Here is a 15,137-nt window from a genome sequence, read left to right as displayed (position 1 = left end):
TTAAACATCATAAATCCCCATATCCGAAAAGATGTAAAGAGCTAAGTAAAGTCTCAGTACCACGTACGTACCCAAATGCATTTAGTTGTATGAGGGTGGTAAATTACCAACTTAACCCTAAGTCCTCGAGAGATCCAGGAGAAGAATTTTTCAAACAAGGGGGTTATTCTTGGAAGATAACAAGATGTTGAAAGGTTCCTACTTGTCATGGTACCTACTCACCTTTTGCATCTTATCCGGAAAACATTATTGTCAGCTCTCGGGCACCGTCACGTAATGCTCTAATCCTTAGGCTTGAGACAATTTCTTCCCCGCTCCTAATTACAATCGCACGTTTTGTGGAACCCACAACAAATTTATGAATCCCGCACCGATCCCGCACGAGTTGGTGATCGTGGAGCTAGTTAGAACAACACGTGGCAATACCTCAAAGTAGTGAATAATTACTTCTTATCCAGAGTACAAGCACAACCTTCCTTCTCTCTCTATAAATACACATACATCCTCATCTCTTTCTCTCTCTCTCACACACACACCCATTCCCTATCAATATAACATTTGATAGCTCTTGTCCAACACAATAGCTAGGCAGTATAATGGCTCCCCCAGCAGCAGACAATGTTGTTGTTTCTAGCAACAAGCTTGAGAGGTTGCTTAGCATGAAAGGAGGCAAAGGAGAGGCTAGCTATGCCAATAACTGCCAAGCCCAGGTTAATTACTTCTTCTTCTTTTTTTAATTTTCCTCCAAAATTAGTACACAGACAGAATTTCCACACAAAAACCCATTCAGGGATTATATGAGAATGAAAATGATAAGTTCCTCTGATAAAAAAAAAAAAAAATGATAAGTTCCTATTTTTGTTTGAAAAGAATGGTCGAAAAAAATGGTTGTGTCATTCTGTATGAAAATTCTGTTTGTATATCCTCTAAATTTTTTATATCTGAAATGCACAAAAGACACAATACTTGTAAAAAAAAAAATGAGGTACGAAAATGATCATATGGTTGAGTTGTGGACCTATCACCAACTTCTAAACAAAAAAACCCGTCTACAAATTTTAAAACTATCATTTTTTTTATCAGCAAAAAATTAGTTCATAAATCTTTGAAAAATATTACAAAGTTTTAACGGATCATGGGCACACCGGCAAACTCCACCCGAGAAACAAATTCAAAGGAAGGCAAGGAGCCAACCAAAATAAAACCAAAACATCTGTTGAAACAACCATTCTGGTAAAAGATTCCGTATAATAATTCTAAAAAATTTCCTTTTAAAGATTTATAAACATATGTTTCATGCTATTTATTACACACATGTATAAATATCCTCACTCATATAAACTTTGTACGTATCACAATGTATATGTAGGCACAACATGCTCGATCGATGCTTCATTTGCTGGAAGAAACCCTAGATGGGGTCCAGCTCGACTCCCCGCCGCCGGCGGTCCCTTTCGTCGTGGCCGACTTAGGTTGCTCCTCGGGCACCAACACAATCTTCATCGTGGAAGTGATCATCAACCACATGATCAAGAGGTACGAGGCAATGGGCTTCGACCCGCCAGAGTTTTCGGCGTTCTTCTCTGACCTCCCGTCGAATGACTTCAACACCCTCTTCCAACTGCTGCCGCCGTTGGCTAAGGACGGCGGTAGCATGGAGGAGTGTTTGGCTTCTGATGGCCACCGCCGGTCCTACTTTGCCGCCGCTGTTCCGGGATCGTTTTATGGGAGGCTGTTTCCGGTCGGATCGGTTGACGTTTTCTACTCTGCTTTTTCCTTGCACTGGTGCTCTCAGGTTAGTTTTTTTTTCTTCTTTTTGATCGTTTTAACAAGGGGAGTGAATTTGTCACTCCTCTTTTTGTTAATGTCACTTCTCTTTGTGTTTATATAAGATGATTTATTTTGTGAGAAAAGAAAAGTGACATTAACAAAAAAGGGAGTGACATTAAAAATTTTGATATACAAGATAATGGATAATACGTTTTTGTTTTTTATGTGTATGTATTACCTTCTTTTTTTTATACATGTACAATGAACGGTCATCTATACATGTCGGACGAAAGTAGGTGCTGTTTGGGAGTCGGATTGTCCATTCTGATTATCCATTTTTCAAGTTTTTCAGTTTGGGAGCTTAATTGTGATAATGCATTCTCTTACAACGTATTTTGAGAACTACACTTTAGATACACAATTTGAGAATCAGCCTTGGAGGAGCTTTTTCATTCTCATTTTGGATTATTTTTCCAAAATTAATTTATAATTTATTTTGAGCATTATAATCTCAAATACTACTCTATTGCAAAATCTATTCTGCAAAATCTATTCTGCACACAGCGGGTGCAATGTTGAATGTCATAAAAAATTTAATTGAAACCCTTCCTATAACTAATTAGTTTTAAAAGGGATGATAGAAAAACGGTCACAAACACGTATATAGTCATATAGACACGGGATTTAGTTGCATATAGATCTAGGAAAGTGAGGTGGGTTTGTTTGGCTCAATGCTTAAAAGTCAAGATTTACACTTCCAGGTGCAGGGCCCACTTTGACATTCAATCCGTCTTCTTCCAAAGCTTTGGAAATATGATATCAGCAAATGCCGTACTTAAAGATACTAATACGGTTTCGTGTGCACTTTTATTATTTGTGTTTTTTTGGGGCATAACACGAGATAATATATGTTGTACTCTGTATTAACATTCACACTGAATCATAGTCTTTCTGGTCATGTATCCAGGTGCCCGACGCCGTGTTAGACAAAAGATCAACGGCTTACAACAAAGGAAAGATTTTCATCCACGGTGCAAATGAGAGCACAGCAAATGCTTACAGGGTGCAGTTCCAGAGTGATTTGGCCAGGTTTCTCAGATCAAGATCACTGGAGATGAAGAGTGGCGGGTCCATGTTCCTGGTTTGCTTGGGAAGGAACTCTGTGGACCCAACAGACCAAGGTGGGGCCGGCCTCCTCTTCGGGACCCACTTTCAGGATGCTTGGGATGATCTTGTCCAAGAGGTAATCATACCGAATCATTTCCAGTTTCCATTCGGGTTTGAAATAATTAGAATACACACATTTGTACATATATCCGAACACAGATTTATCAGGACATGTCTCATGTATATGTGTGTCGATCATTGCTCTTGAGATAGTGCATACTTATTATGTTCAAAACTTCAAAATGTTCAATGCTTGTGACGTTGACCCTTTTAAAGGAGCAACAAGAAATTCAACATTAGAAAGGGTGAATGATACATGAAAAAGTGTTGTTTTTGTTCCTACTTTTTTTTAATGTCTTTGATCATGATTACAACTTTTTCCAATTAAGAACCGTCCGATGGAACGATGATCATGTATCAGTTGATCTGTCTACCCATTTCTTGATCGTCGTGTCAGCAGTATTATAACCTTGGTAAGTACGTGGGTCACTCCACAGACCACTGTTTTTATAGTTTCTCATATGCTTTTGAGCACAGAATCATAGATCCAGAGTCTCTAGGGCGGAGGTGCACTTTAGGGGTGTAGCTGTATTTTTAAACTTTTTCTTTCATTTAAAATTAGGATTTCTTAGACTTACATTAATATGTTTTCGTGTTATGAGGAATTCATGATTATTGATCATATATATATGTCACTCTTTTGAAATCTCCATATATATATATAGGGCCTCATAACAAGTGAGAAACGTGACGATTTCAACATCCCTGTGTACGCGCCGAGCCTACAAGACTTCAAGGAGGTAGTCGAAGCCGACGGCTCGTTCGCCATAAACAAGCTCGAGCTGTTCAGAGGAGGGAGCCCGCTCGTGGTGAGCTGCCCCGACGACGCAGCCGAGGTCGGTCGAGCCCTGGCTAACAGCTGCAGAGCCGTGAGCGGAGTCCTAGTCGACGCGCACATCGGTGACCGGCTCAGCGAGGAGCTGTTTTCGCGGGTCGCGAGCCGAGCCACTAGCCATGCAAAAGTGCTTTTGGAGCAGCTTCAGTTCACCCACATTGTGGCTTCTCTTTCTTTTGCTTAGGTTTGTGGAGAATGGGCAAAGGGGTACAAGCTAGGGCTCTCTCTCTCTCTCTCTCTCTCTCTCTCTCTCTCTCTCTCTCTCTCTCTCTCTCTCTCTCTCTCTCTGTTTTTGTTCTTTATTGTGTTTTTCTATGTGGGGGACAAAATGAAAACACCCAAAAGAGAGAAGAAAGAGGCTACCTTTTCAGTTTCAGTCTCTTCATTCTCTTTCGTGTGTGTTTGTTGGTTTTTGTGTATTTGGTGTTCCCTTTGTTTTTATTTCAAACTCTGTAAACACAGCTAATACTTTCTTTTACCATTACATTGTTGTGTTATTGTTCAGTCAATTGCGTATTAGTCCTCTTTAAAAAAAAATTTATTAGCCCACACACAACGTACGTACATTATTTTACACATCGTAACTTAAACTGAGATACATTAATCGTGATCGCGTTTCAAATATATTTTAGTTATATATGTCGGATTCAGATTTTAATAGGATCGGATTGGATATGTCTAAATTCGATCGGATTATCGGATTGGAGTTATCGAAATCAGATCTGATTGGATTGAGTCTGATCCATTGACAAGCCTAAAACTATGGTAAAGTGTGCAACCGTGCATACTAGGCTCCAACATGCATGTGATGTTTTTTCACTAAATTCCTTGGCCTTTATTTAATTGGCCATTGGCTTCACTTTCAAAAAAAAAATTATTTAATTGGCCATAAAATCTATACACCTCTTTCTGAATTGGGTTCGGTGAGAGCGATTGGACTTCGGCGGTTATTTCAGTTATTAGGAGCCTGTTCCTTGGTTCCTTTGATTGAGAAAATTGCTTCTGGATACCGTGATGGCTCCTGAGGCGAAAGGATCTTCTCCTGTACGTAATTGTCTCAAATTAATACACAAGTGTGAATTCCACAGAAAAATCTTACCGATCAGAGCCTCCCGCATTGTAAAAAGAAATATTGAACTCTCCGGGACAGTTATCGGAAGAAATCCGGATCCTTTACAAGATCAAAATGTTAAACGAGTTTTTACATCTGTGGTCGGAATCTAGGCTCCATTTGTTTGAGGGCGATAAAATATTTTACCTATTTTTCGGTGTTTGGTTGTGTAAAAAGTGAGGAACATTTTCCATTAATTGGATGAAAATGACTTGTCCTTAAATCTTCCATCATAAGTTATTTTCTGAAATGAACCCGTTACCTTCTACTGCAATTTTCACTGCTCAGTTTCCTCGATCGTGAGTCCTGAACCACGTTTAATTCTAATATTCTCAGATCTCTCCACCGTTTAAGCCTCCTCCCTCCCTCTACACTATTTTGTCTCTTTTCTAAAAGTATTTTTCAAGTGCCAATCAAACACCGAAAAATAAAAATTTAAAGTTTGTTTTCTGAAAAAAATATTTTACATGAAAAACATTTTACATCGAAACAAACGGAGCCCTAATATCAGTTCCTGGTGCAACCATCGGCAAAAATTACAGCCACTGTAGCTAGACCAATCTCATCCATGGAGATTTGTTTCCATAAATGGAAATCAGTATGTACTGTAGAAGAATCACAAGTTGATGGTAGGTGCATTCTAAAAATTCTAATTTGCATGACAACCATAAACTACTACCTCTATGTGCTTAATGAACTTTAGATCACTACCAAAACACAATCCACTTGACTGAAACCAATGATAAGATCTTGTTCCTGAATAACCCACATAGAGACTTTCGTATTGGTGCTATGGTAATGCTAATTTAGTGCTATGTTCATTGCAATGAGGGGAGATTGGATGGGATCTGTCTAACTTTTTGGACTTGTGGTGAAATATAATCCCTACAGCTATTGGACTGGACGGAAAATGCTTTATCGGGATAATGCTTCTTTCAATCTCTTATCGGACTTTCTAGTTTTTTCTTTTCTTTTCCGGCCCTTCTCTTTGATTCAAGATTTCATTGTATCTAGAATTAGCTGCCTCAATGTGCCCTATATCGAGTTTTAATAAAATCTTTTTTGCCGATAAAAAAAGAGAGTACCAGAGTTGTAAAACACAAAAGGTGTGCCAAAACAGTGAATCCCTTGAATTGGAACATCTGAAATTGATTTCTGCTTCAATGACCGCTTGCTAATTCTCTACCATCATCACTACAAAAACGAAAAACACTTTTCGATACCAATTCAACCAATGAAAACCCGGAAACGTGCAAAGCACGAGCATTAGACTAGTGTTTACTAATACAACCTCATAACCCTTTTCGATACATGATATCCTTTGCTACTTGCAAAATGAGAGACAATTGTTGATGTTTTTGCTTCAAGCTTTCCCCAGGATATCATTTGACGCAGGTAACATAATGCTAAAATAATATTTGAGAGAAGTGCAGGGAACTAAACAAGGTATAAACAAATTACATTGTTCATACATTTATAAAGAGCCCTTTGTTATATAGAGAGAATTAAAATTTGTTGACATAAAATCGGTCGAAGGGTTGATACGTACTTTGTTAAGTGAGATTATTCCTTACGGCTTCGGCCACGCTTGTACATAGCAATCCATGCCTGAATTTCCGTTTAATTGGCATAAAATGGAAATCGTATGGCCTGACCTGAGGTGTTTTCTTGGGTGGTGCTTATCGATCGATCCTCTGTATTTTACGAGTACCGGCCAGTGGTTTGAGGCGGCCAATCTGTAGGATTTCGGATCAGAGGTGTTATATAGGGATCAGTTGTTTGATATTTCTAGAGCAATGTCGTTTTCTTGTTGGAAGAGGTAAATTGTGGACCAAATTAAGTAGCATATATCCAAATTGAAAGGTGTTTGCTTCATCGGTCATTACTTGGAAAAGCATTTTTGTTTATGCTTTGGATTGGAAAAGAATATGATTTTCTGGAATTAATGCATTAATTTCAACTGCAAATATGAATTCACAGTAGCAGGCCCTAGGCCCTATTATTAATTGACAAGTTCTCTGAGGCGACATTAACGATTTTAAATTGCTACAGTACTACTTATTTGCAGGAACTTGAAGGGCAAAGCCAAACATGTCAGACTTGGATTCTGGCGGGCGGGCGGGCGATGCTGAAGCTTCTAAAGAGGAACAAGATGACGGGGTCGGGTATAGTAGATAACTTAAGTGAAAACGTCTTTGCTGCTTAATTTTTCTCGGACTTAATTTCAGCAACTCAATGTGTGTGTACTTTGGAATCATTAACTTCATATATATACATAAATGTAGATTATTAGATATTGATCAACCCACCGGAACAACAAGCCTCGAATGCAACGGGCACACTATTGGGTCCCTGTCTTTGTTTGTTAGGATGTGGTGTTGTTGTATGGGGTTTGTATGATCTTGGATGCATGGCCAGACATGGATGTACTTTTTTTTTTTTATGTTAATGGATTATGTTTGTTTCTCAAAAAAAAAAAAAAATTAAATAAATCTTCTCATGAACATTCGTGATCAATTCATCCTCCAAATTAATCAACGGGCACGACTATTTCATTGCCTCTACCCTAGTCATACAAAAAAATTAATAATGATATATCTCTTCAGATCAACTTGATAATCCACCCACGAACAGTTTCTCATCATTGAGGGATTGTCAGAGATGAGCTACTAATTCCTACTCCTTAACAAACCTATAATTATATTGCAAGTCCTTTTTTTTTCCTTTTAAACTATTTACTACTAGTAATAAAGAGTTTAATTAATGAGTTTAGTTAGTGAACATTGATACCTGGCTGGCTAATACTGTAACAAATTTTAGGATTCCAGCCTTTGTCTAGTTCAAGCAAAGCCATGTGGTTCATTCTTGGCGTTGCACGATGAAATGGCAATGATGCTTCAGGCAAGGCTTTTGCCTTCTCGCTGCAAATCTAGAAAATCAAACTAAGATCATATACTAACAATAAAAATTATCCACTGTTTAGGCAAATTTCTTTTTTTCGTGAAAGCCCCTGACAATCATTATGTATTAGCTAGTATAAATGGTAGTGGTTAAAATTAGAGATTTAAGCAAATGTATTAGACCAACAAAAAGTTGAACATTAAAAAAAGATCAAAACAAAGCCTATGGCCGGTGCTCTGCTCTCACATGTAAGGATTACGAAGGGGTAAACCTACAAATTCAAAAAGGGTTTGAGTCTAGGAAGAATAATTTTCTCAACCCCTCAAACACAAATCAGCAACCCCACCACAGCTTTTCTCCCAAAAGAATTTGACGAAAAAGAGAGAGAGAAGAAACAGAGTGCTAACTATTTTTAATGCCATTAACACGTTGTATCGTCTTACCTTTATGGGAACCTTTGTTGCTTGAACAGAGAGAGAGCAGCGTTGGTTGGATGTGTGTGTGTGTGAGAGAGAGAGAGAGAGAGAGAGAGAGTCAGAGAGAGAGAGAGAGAGCAATTTTGGATTCAAAATTGGAATCAGTAATTTTGGATTCGAAATTGGAATCAGTTTTGGAATTAACATGTGAGGGAGAGAGATGACTTTCATTCTTTCCAAATATATTTCTAGCTCTTGGACTCTTTGATCTCAACTGTAAGATTTATGGGATAACTTTGGACCGTTGGATTTAGGTATTTGGTTGCTACAAAATAGGCCTGGTTCCATTTTTGTCCTCACAAAATTTTTAGTTTCAATTTTGCCCTTCTAATTTCTAACCGATTTTAATGTTACCCTTTCCGTCAAATTTGAACAAAAAATGCAGACTAATAGATTAGGTGATGTGGATTATGGATTATGGATTATGAGACCCTCAAAGTCTCAAACCCACTGAATAAAAATGTCTTAAACCCACTGAATAAATACCTCTACGCACGTCAGTTCATTTCAATATGTTTAGGTGCTAATTCAATCTTTTATTTGTTCATTTTGATTTTAGATTGGTGAAAAAAGTGAAAGATTGAATCGAGCACCTGCATATATCGGTTTGAGTTGATTTTTTACGGGCCCATTCTGGAATCCACATAGATGATCCAAGCTATTCAATGATTTTTAAAAAAAAATATCGAGTGGGCCCATGAAAAATCAGTTTAATCCAATATGTGTATATGCTCGATCCAATCATCCATTGTTTCATTCTGATTTCCAATTCGTGAAAAAAGTGAAAGATCGAATCGAGCAACTACATATATCGAAATGAATTAATTTTTCAAAATATTATCCGTGCGAGCCTCGGAGTAGGCCCCACGTGTCCGTTCGTGCTCATGGTCGATTTCCATAGAATCTTGCAGAACCTTACACTACAGGACTTCCCAAATGATAGTATGCTCGAATTTTAGCAAAAGTTGCTCTCCGGGGTCATATCAATTGATTGAAAGGCTTGAGAGAGAATGTTGTTCTGGGGGAATGATACCCATTGGTACCGGATTCAAAGGATTAATTTCCCCTTTAATTTCTTTTAATTTCCGTTAGACGGAAAAAAAATAAAATTTCCCCCTTTAAGGCACCATAACAACATTTCTTTGGAAACCAAAAAGCAGAGCCGGTGGATAATATTCTCCTACTATAAGAAAATCTAGTTCCGATGGATATTGAGTTTACTTCTTTGTTTATTAGTAATTAAATCTTTGTCAACGTTAGACAAAAATCTAGATGTTAATTAAGAAGAAAATCCGGTATGGACAATACCAGCCAGAATTTGAACCGGAACGAAATTAGAAGAGTTGGGTACCGGTTTTAGGCAAATCTGGTACGTATGGGCCAGTGTGGTAGGGGATTCAAAACTCTGATTGAGACGAAGTCTTTGCTGGAGACAGCCTGAGCTTTTGTTCTCATATCTAAATGTTATCTTCACTCGGTAACAAACAATTCTCATAATGAATTACCAAGATCAAAAACTATTCTCATAAACAATTCTCATCGAGATAACATGTGAACAAAGGCCATAATTGTTAAGAGCCCTATATTTTTTTCTCCAACACGCTTAGAATCATAACGACAATATCTATAATTTCCGCCTTCCTTAGAATTGGATACTGTCCATTCCAATTTTGGTAGAAAACAGAGATATAAGTTATAACTTATACGGAGTATATTGGATTCAACTTCGAAACATTTTGACAATACCAATTTGGATGGTGAAATGCTGGCCATGGATTCGGAATCCAATTTCAGAAGACAGGAATTCAAATGACTATTTCTACACAAAACAAAGCTTATACTCACCAATTTTGAGCACAGTATGGGAGTACTGAAAGTCTGAAACTAATAGATGAACAGACTTTGATCATTTTTCAATCTGCAGTCAACTACATATAAATAAATTTCATGTAACGTTGTGTAGCAAAATGGGATACAGTAATTCTGACATTGAAAATGAGCCAATTAAAAAGAAAACTCAAGAACTTTACAAATCAAACCCACCCATAACAAATTAGACAAGAAAAAGGATAAAATTTACTGCCAAGCCCAAATCCACAAGACCAAGCAATAAATTCACTGACCTGCGGACGGATTTGTCAGTAGTTCGAGTGATTTTATAAGGTGATCCACTGCCACAGAGACATCATCAAACGCCAAAGCACCAACTGCAAACCTTGCAGCCTTGTGTGCTTCAGCAATTTTCTCAGGTGACGGCTGATAATTGCTGTCGTATTGGTATGTCGGGGTAGAAGTTGGTTTAGATTCTGGAACAGTTCCATTTCTGCTGGTTGAATTGGTATATTGAGGAGTTGGAGCATAATTTGCGGTGGTTGGAGCGGAAGGAGTAGAGTAAGTAGCATCAGAGCCCTGATAGTAAGAAGGATAATGAGATGGGGCCGCTGGAAGGCTACTCTCCGTAAAACTGGGGTAAGATTGGAAATTGGGATATGTGTAAGCGGGCGGAATATCTTGAGATGGGTAGTTTTGTGGAATATGCTGTTGAGGGTCTTGTGGATAGGATTGATGGTGGTAGGGCTGAGGATAACTGGGACTTTCGGATATGTTGTTGGTTGGAGGCGGAGGATGGAAATCGTGGGTGGGATGATTTGAAGAAGGGTAAGGAGAAGGTGATGGTGAACTATTTGACGGTGATGGTGATGGTGATGGTGGAATGTCTGGAGTGTGATGCGGTTTAACTCCGTCATAAAACCGAGGTGAAGGATCTGGTTCTGATTCAGGTTTGAAAGTGGGATCGATTCTGCTTAGCTCAAGATCCTGAAAATAAGAGAACTTGTAAATCGTTTAAAAAATGAATACATGTAGACTCTTTCCCAATCAGAGTCCTAAGAAATAGCGTTCACACTTCACAGCAATTACAATGTCCTGTTACACTCATATAGTACCTAGAGCTTCATGCATATATATGATTGCTTTGTTTATTTCAGAATTTTACCCACCAAAATGCAATTCAATCATGCAAGAACCACATATGCAGCAAGTGCCTATTGAAGGGAAAGTTTGTATTTCTCTAGGAAAAACTTTCCAAACTTATTTAAGGCAATCTGTTGATTCTGTCCCTACGAAATGGAGTTGAATTAAAAAAAAAAACTAACAAAGAGGAATATATGAATCCACCGCCTCCAATTTTGGGGGTTGGCCGGTGAACAATGGTGGAACTTTCAACTTCCAACTAGAAAACCATCTGATATTGTCCTTCTAACTAGACAAAAACTACATCTTTCTACTTACATATTCACCACTTGATGTACCGGACAGTAATGACAGATCATTATCACCACCAGGGGGTCCTGGTACAGGTTTCCTTCCTTCTTTCATAGCCTTCCTTATATCTGCGGCTTTCCAGACTGCATACTTCTGTTTCTGCTCAAGCTGTTAAAGAGACAAATCATAAGCACATATGCTGGCCCAAGCTGGCCAAGTGAACTCATTACATATAGAAATATATCTAATCAACTCTGCCAAGGTTGGGTAACAAATTAACTGTACTTGAAAATCGTTAACGTGAACAAAGACTCACGTCAGGCTGAAGTTCACCAAACTGGTTAAGAATCTCGAAAAAGATGCTTGCTGCATAGAATGTCTTTGCAGTATTCCTGGAAGAAGGCAAGAAATAAATGCTCCCAAATAATAACCGAATATCACCGTCCTGATGGAGTGAAATGGATAGCTTGGATCTCAAAAACGGGTCAGTCAACAAATTTAGTCATGCACACATAAGTACAGGTATGACCACCAAAAAGTTCCTCCACAATTAAGATTTCCGCAGTTCAATTATAATGCAAAAAGGAAGAGTTGGTTTCAAAGTAGATCAGTGATATTCTTCTCTCAATAGACATTAGACTCATATAAAGCAAAGACACTGAAAGATAACCTAAACAATGAAGGCTTAGTATAACACAATATATTTTCCAGGACACCAAAATTCAAAAACATCTTGATGCATTAATATAAGCTTTTAGAAGTATTAAGCCACCATTTGCGGATACGGTTTTAGAGGCACAAAATAACAGCATTAAACATTGTCATGTATAATGTTTTGGCTTGTTTGATTATTTGCAATGGCAACAATATAGAAATACAAACACACTCCACTGAAGTTGTATACTAGTTAAAGGTATTTAATAAAGGCACATAAAGTTTGACATGTCCATAGGCAACGAAGAAACTACACATTAACATGAAACTAAACTTTTCTTTGAAGAAAGTATACATCAACGTGCCTTTAGTCAAATTATTTGTCTCATGATCGACAAAGGAACCTAATTTCCTTTTCAATAAGTGACAGAAAATTCAGTTGAAACATGGAGCAGACTATAAAGACATCCCAATCAACAAAATGAGGATTTAAAATTTGCCACAAATTGAGACATAGCTGTCCAAAATTCAGAAACTCTTTAAAGTTACACCTAGATCCTCAATCTGTGAGTTAATACTTCCCAGATAATCATAATAAAATTTAAAAAAGGAACTTATCATACAGATCTGCTCGACCAGCTCGATCTTGCTTATCTGCCTTTGCAAAGACATTTGAGGCGAATCCCTCAAGGTGCAAGTGGTCATCAGGCCCCAATTGCAGTGATTTCTTGTCCTGCAAAAGAGATAAATAGGGAAGATCTTTAAATTCATGCTACATCATTGCTACGGCGTAGGCAAAGGTACAAATCCTCAACACAGGAAAAGATGAAAAGTCATAATGATGTAAATTAACCATTTATAGTGCAGGTTTGAACTCCCTTAACACAAAACTCATGAAAGCATGAACATTGTTGTTTCCTAGCATACAAATACTTATTGCACTCGTACGACTATAACTCAACCACACATAAATGTTCAAGGTAGTCTAAGATAACCAAGCAATTAAAGGATGACTGGATGAAAGATAGACTTCATAATCTTATGCAAATGTATTGAGTCTTGTTGAGTTATCATATTTGTGTCCAAAGGCAATCGAAAACAAATAGTCAGTTTGTCCCAGATCACATCAAAAGCCCTGATACTTGGAAAGACCACCACAACAATAACAACAACACGGGCAGTACAATATACCTAGCTAAGCGCAAACAAATCAAATATCTTAACCGTCATAGACCTAAGAGCATCTACATAGGAAGTAGTAAAATTCTAGACCAAAATAGCTTTGGTGACACATGGCAAGTTGAAGAGCCACTTGCAACAAGTGCACCCCGAGAGACTCTTCAATTCCTCAAACACTATTAAGTTTTTATTACAGTACCCACTTTGCCAAATAAATTAGTAAGTTTGATAAGTCATTTTTCACTCTTCAAACTCAACAAGCGAGAGAGCTACACTAAAATGGTGTAGCAAGTTTGCTATCCCCCTCAGAGTGCTTTTAGCTGACATAGATCTTCAAGTATGATTTAGTTTTAATTTTGCGACCTCCCTCGGAGATGCTCTAGAAAAATCTTACATTGATAGGTGTTTTCTATTTTTTTAAGTTGAGTGTTTCTCATTTTTAATCTGAAAATATGATAAACTAGGGATTGTGGTTGATGAGAAAACTGAGGTAAAAGGAAAGAAATACAGTTCTAAATTCGCGAAAAAATCTTCAACTTGAAGAGCACCAAACAAAAGAAACCAAAATCATAGACAAACATCACAAAAGGAATGATTTTTGTGAACTCTTCAACTTGAAGGGCACCAAACAAAAGAAACCAAAACCATACACAAACGTCACACAAGGAATGGTTTTTGGACCTTTTCAAGTTGCTTCATGAGGGAAATAAGGAGGGAATTAGTGGTTTTAGTACGCTCGCCCTGTGGAATCTTCAACCCTCGTTCCATCGCGTACAATCGACCTGAGAAATATAGAGATCAATCAAACTAAAACGACGTCGATCACAGCAAAGAACCATAAAAGCAATGTAGAGACGTATCATAATTAGGGTTTACAGTTGCTTAATGGTGAAGGTTTTGAATTTTTCAAGAGAGAGAGAGAGTTACAGTAGTAGGCGACGAGGGGTTCGTGTTTCTGCAACTCATCGGCTCTTTGGAGGTACGGTAGAAGAAGCTTCGCCGGCTCAGTTTCGTTCGCCATCGTTTTAGAGAGAGAGAGAGAGAGAGAGAGAGAGAGAAGACACAGCGGAACAGCGATTCAGCGAAGGAGAGAGGTCCTGTATGAAGACGAGGAAGCTTCTAACGACACCGGTTATTCACGTCAATGCCCACCACGACGTCGTTAGGATTTCGTTTCTCATTTTTGATTTTTTTTTTTTTTTTTTTACTACTCAGTAAGGTTTCCTTTTCTGTTTTCAAGAACAGAGAAATCCAACCTGATTTGATATTTGACCAAATTTTAGGAAGTTTTCTTGTTTTTTGGGGTTTTTTGAGATCCTCGGTTTGGGAAGTTTTGATGCCTGTTTAGTAGTACGGAGTATTTTCTTTTTTGGTTATAGTATTTTAGTTCCGCTAAGGGTTTTTTTTTTTTGAATTAAATATGATGTATTATGCAAAAATAATCTGTCTCGTAAAGCAAGAAATAAATTGGTCAACCTACTCCCGAAAAATCAACACTCTCGATTTGTTTTGGGGTCTCAAAACTTCTGAGCACGGTCTCCAATAAATTTTCTCTATCTATCTCTCTCCACTCAATATCTCAAAAACCTCCCTCAAAATCCAAACCGAACAGAGTCCACGTTCGCCTATTGCTATTTGTTCATGTCAAAACCTAACAATGTCATTTTTCCCACATCATCTAATTCATTTGATTTGCATTTACAAATGAGATCAACAGTCT

The 15,137-nt window shown here is 37.8% G+C and overlaps 2 protein-coding genes across 2 annotated transcripts; one reads left to right on the top strand and one right to left on the bottom strand.

Moving 5' to 3' along the window:
- Nucleotides 1-519: 519 nt before the first annotated feature.
- LOC131329600 (indole-3-acetate O-methyltransferase 1) lies at nt 520-4,329 on the top strand. Its single transcript, XM_058362824.1, has 4 exons — nt 520-710; nt 1,370-1,795; nt 2,738-3,013; nt 3,663-4,329. Exons 1-4 carry the CDS (start codon nt 597-599, stop codon nt 4,014-4,016), a joined length of 1,170 nt encoding a protein of 389 aa, XP_058218807.1. The 5' UTR covers nt 520-596; the 3' UTR covers nt 4,017-4,329.
- A 5,879-nt stretch (nt 4,330-10,208) lies between these two features.
- LOC131329599 (protein HOMOLOG OF MAMMALIAN LYST-INTERACTING PROTEIN 5) lies at nt 10,209-14,464 on the bottom strand. The gene is made up of 6 exons (XM_058362823.1): nt 14,345-14,464; nt 14,099-14,199; nt 12,862-12,971; nt 11,901-11,976; nt 11,612-11,752; nt 10,209-11,137 (listed from the first exon to the last, which is right to left on the bottom strand). The coding sequence occupies exons 1-6, from the start codon at nt 14,436-14,438 to the stop codon at nt 10,436-10,438; spliced, it is 1,224 nt and encodes a 407-aa protein (XP_058218806.1). The 5' UTR covers nt 14,439-14,464; the 3' UTR covers nt 10,209-10,435.
- Between the last annotated feature and the right edge of the window lie 673 nt (nt 14,465-15,137).

The sequence above is a fragment of the Rhododendron vialii genome, chromosome 6a, assembly GCF_030253575.1.
Source record: "Rhododendron vialii isolate Sample 1 chromosome 6a, ASM3025357v1".
NCBI classification, from domain to species: Eukaryota; Viridiplantae; Streptophyta; class Magnoliopsida; order Ericales; family Ericaceae; genus Rhododendron; species Rhododendron vialii.
This window is presented reverse-complemented; position numbering and strand designations above follow the sequence as displayed.

What these genes read in the sequence shown, in the direction of transcription:
- LOC131329599 (XM_058362823.1), bottom strand. Translation starts at nt 14,438, where the DNA reads ATGGCGAACGAAACTGAGCCGGCGAAGCTTCTTCTACCGTACCTCCAA. An exon ending in ACCCCTCGTCGCCTACTACT is followed by an intron (nt 14,200 to 14,344) that starts GTAACTCTCTCT and finishes TATATTTCTCAG; the next exon opens with GTCGATTGTACGCGATGGAA. An exon ending in TCATGAAGCAACTTGAAAAG is followed by an intron (nt 12,972 to 14,098) that starts GTCCAAAAACCA and finishes TCTCTTTTGCAG; the next exon opens with GACAAGAAATCACTGCAATT.
- LOC131329600 (XM_058362824.1), top strand. Translation starts at nt 597, where the DNA reads ATGGCTCCCCCAGCAGCAGACAATGTTGTTGTTTCTAGCAACAAGCTT. An exon ending in CCTTGCACTGGTGCTCTCAG is followed by an intron (nt 1,796 to 2,737) that starts GTTAGTTTTTTT and finishes TCATGTATCCAG; the next exon opens with GTGCCCGACGCCGTGTTAGA. An exon ending in GGGATGATCTTGTCCAAGAG is followed by an intron (nt 3,014 to 3,662) that starts GTAATCATACCG and finishes ATATATATATAG; the next exon opens with GGCCTCATAACAAGTGAGAA.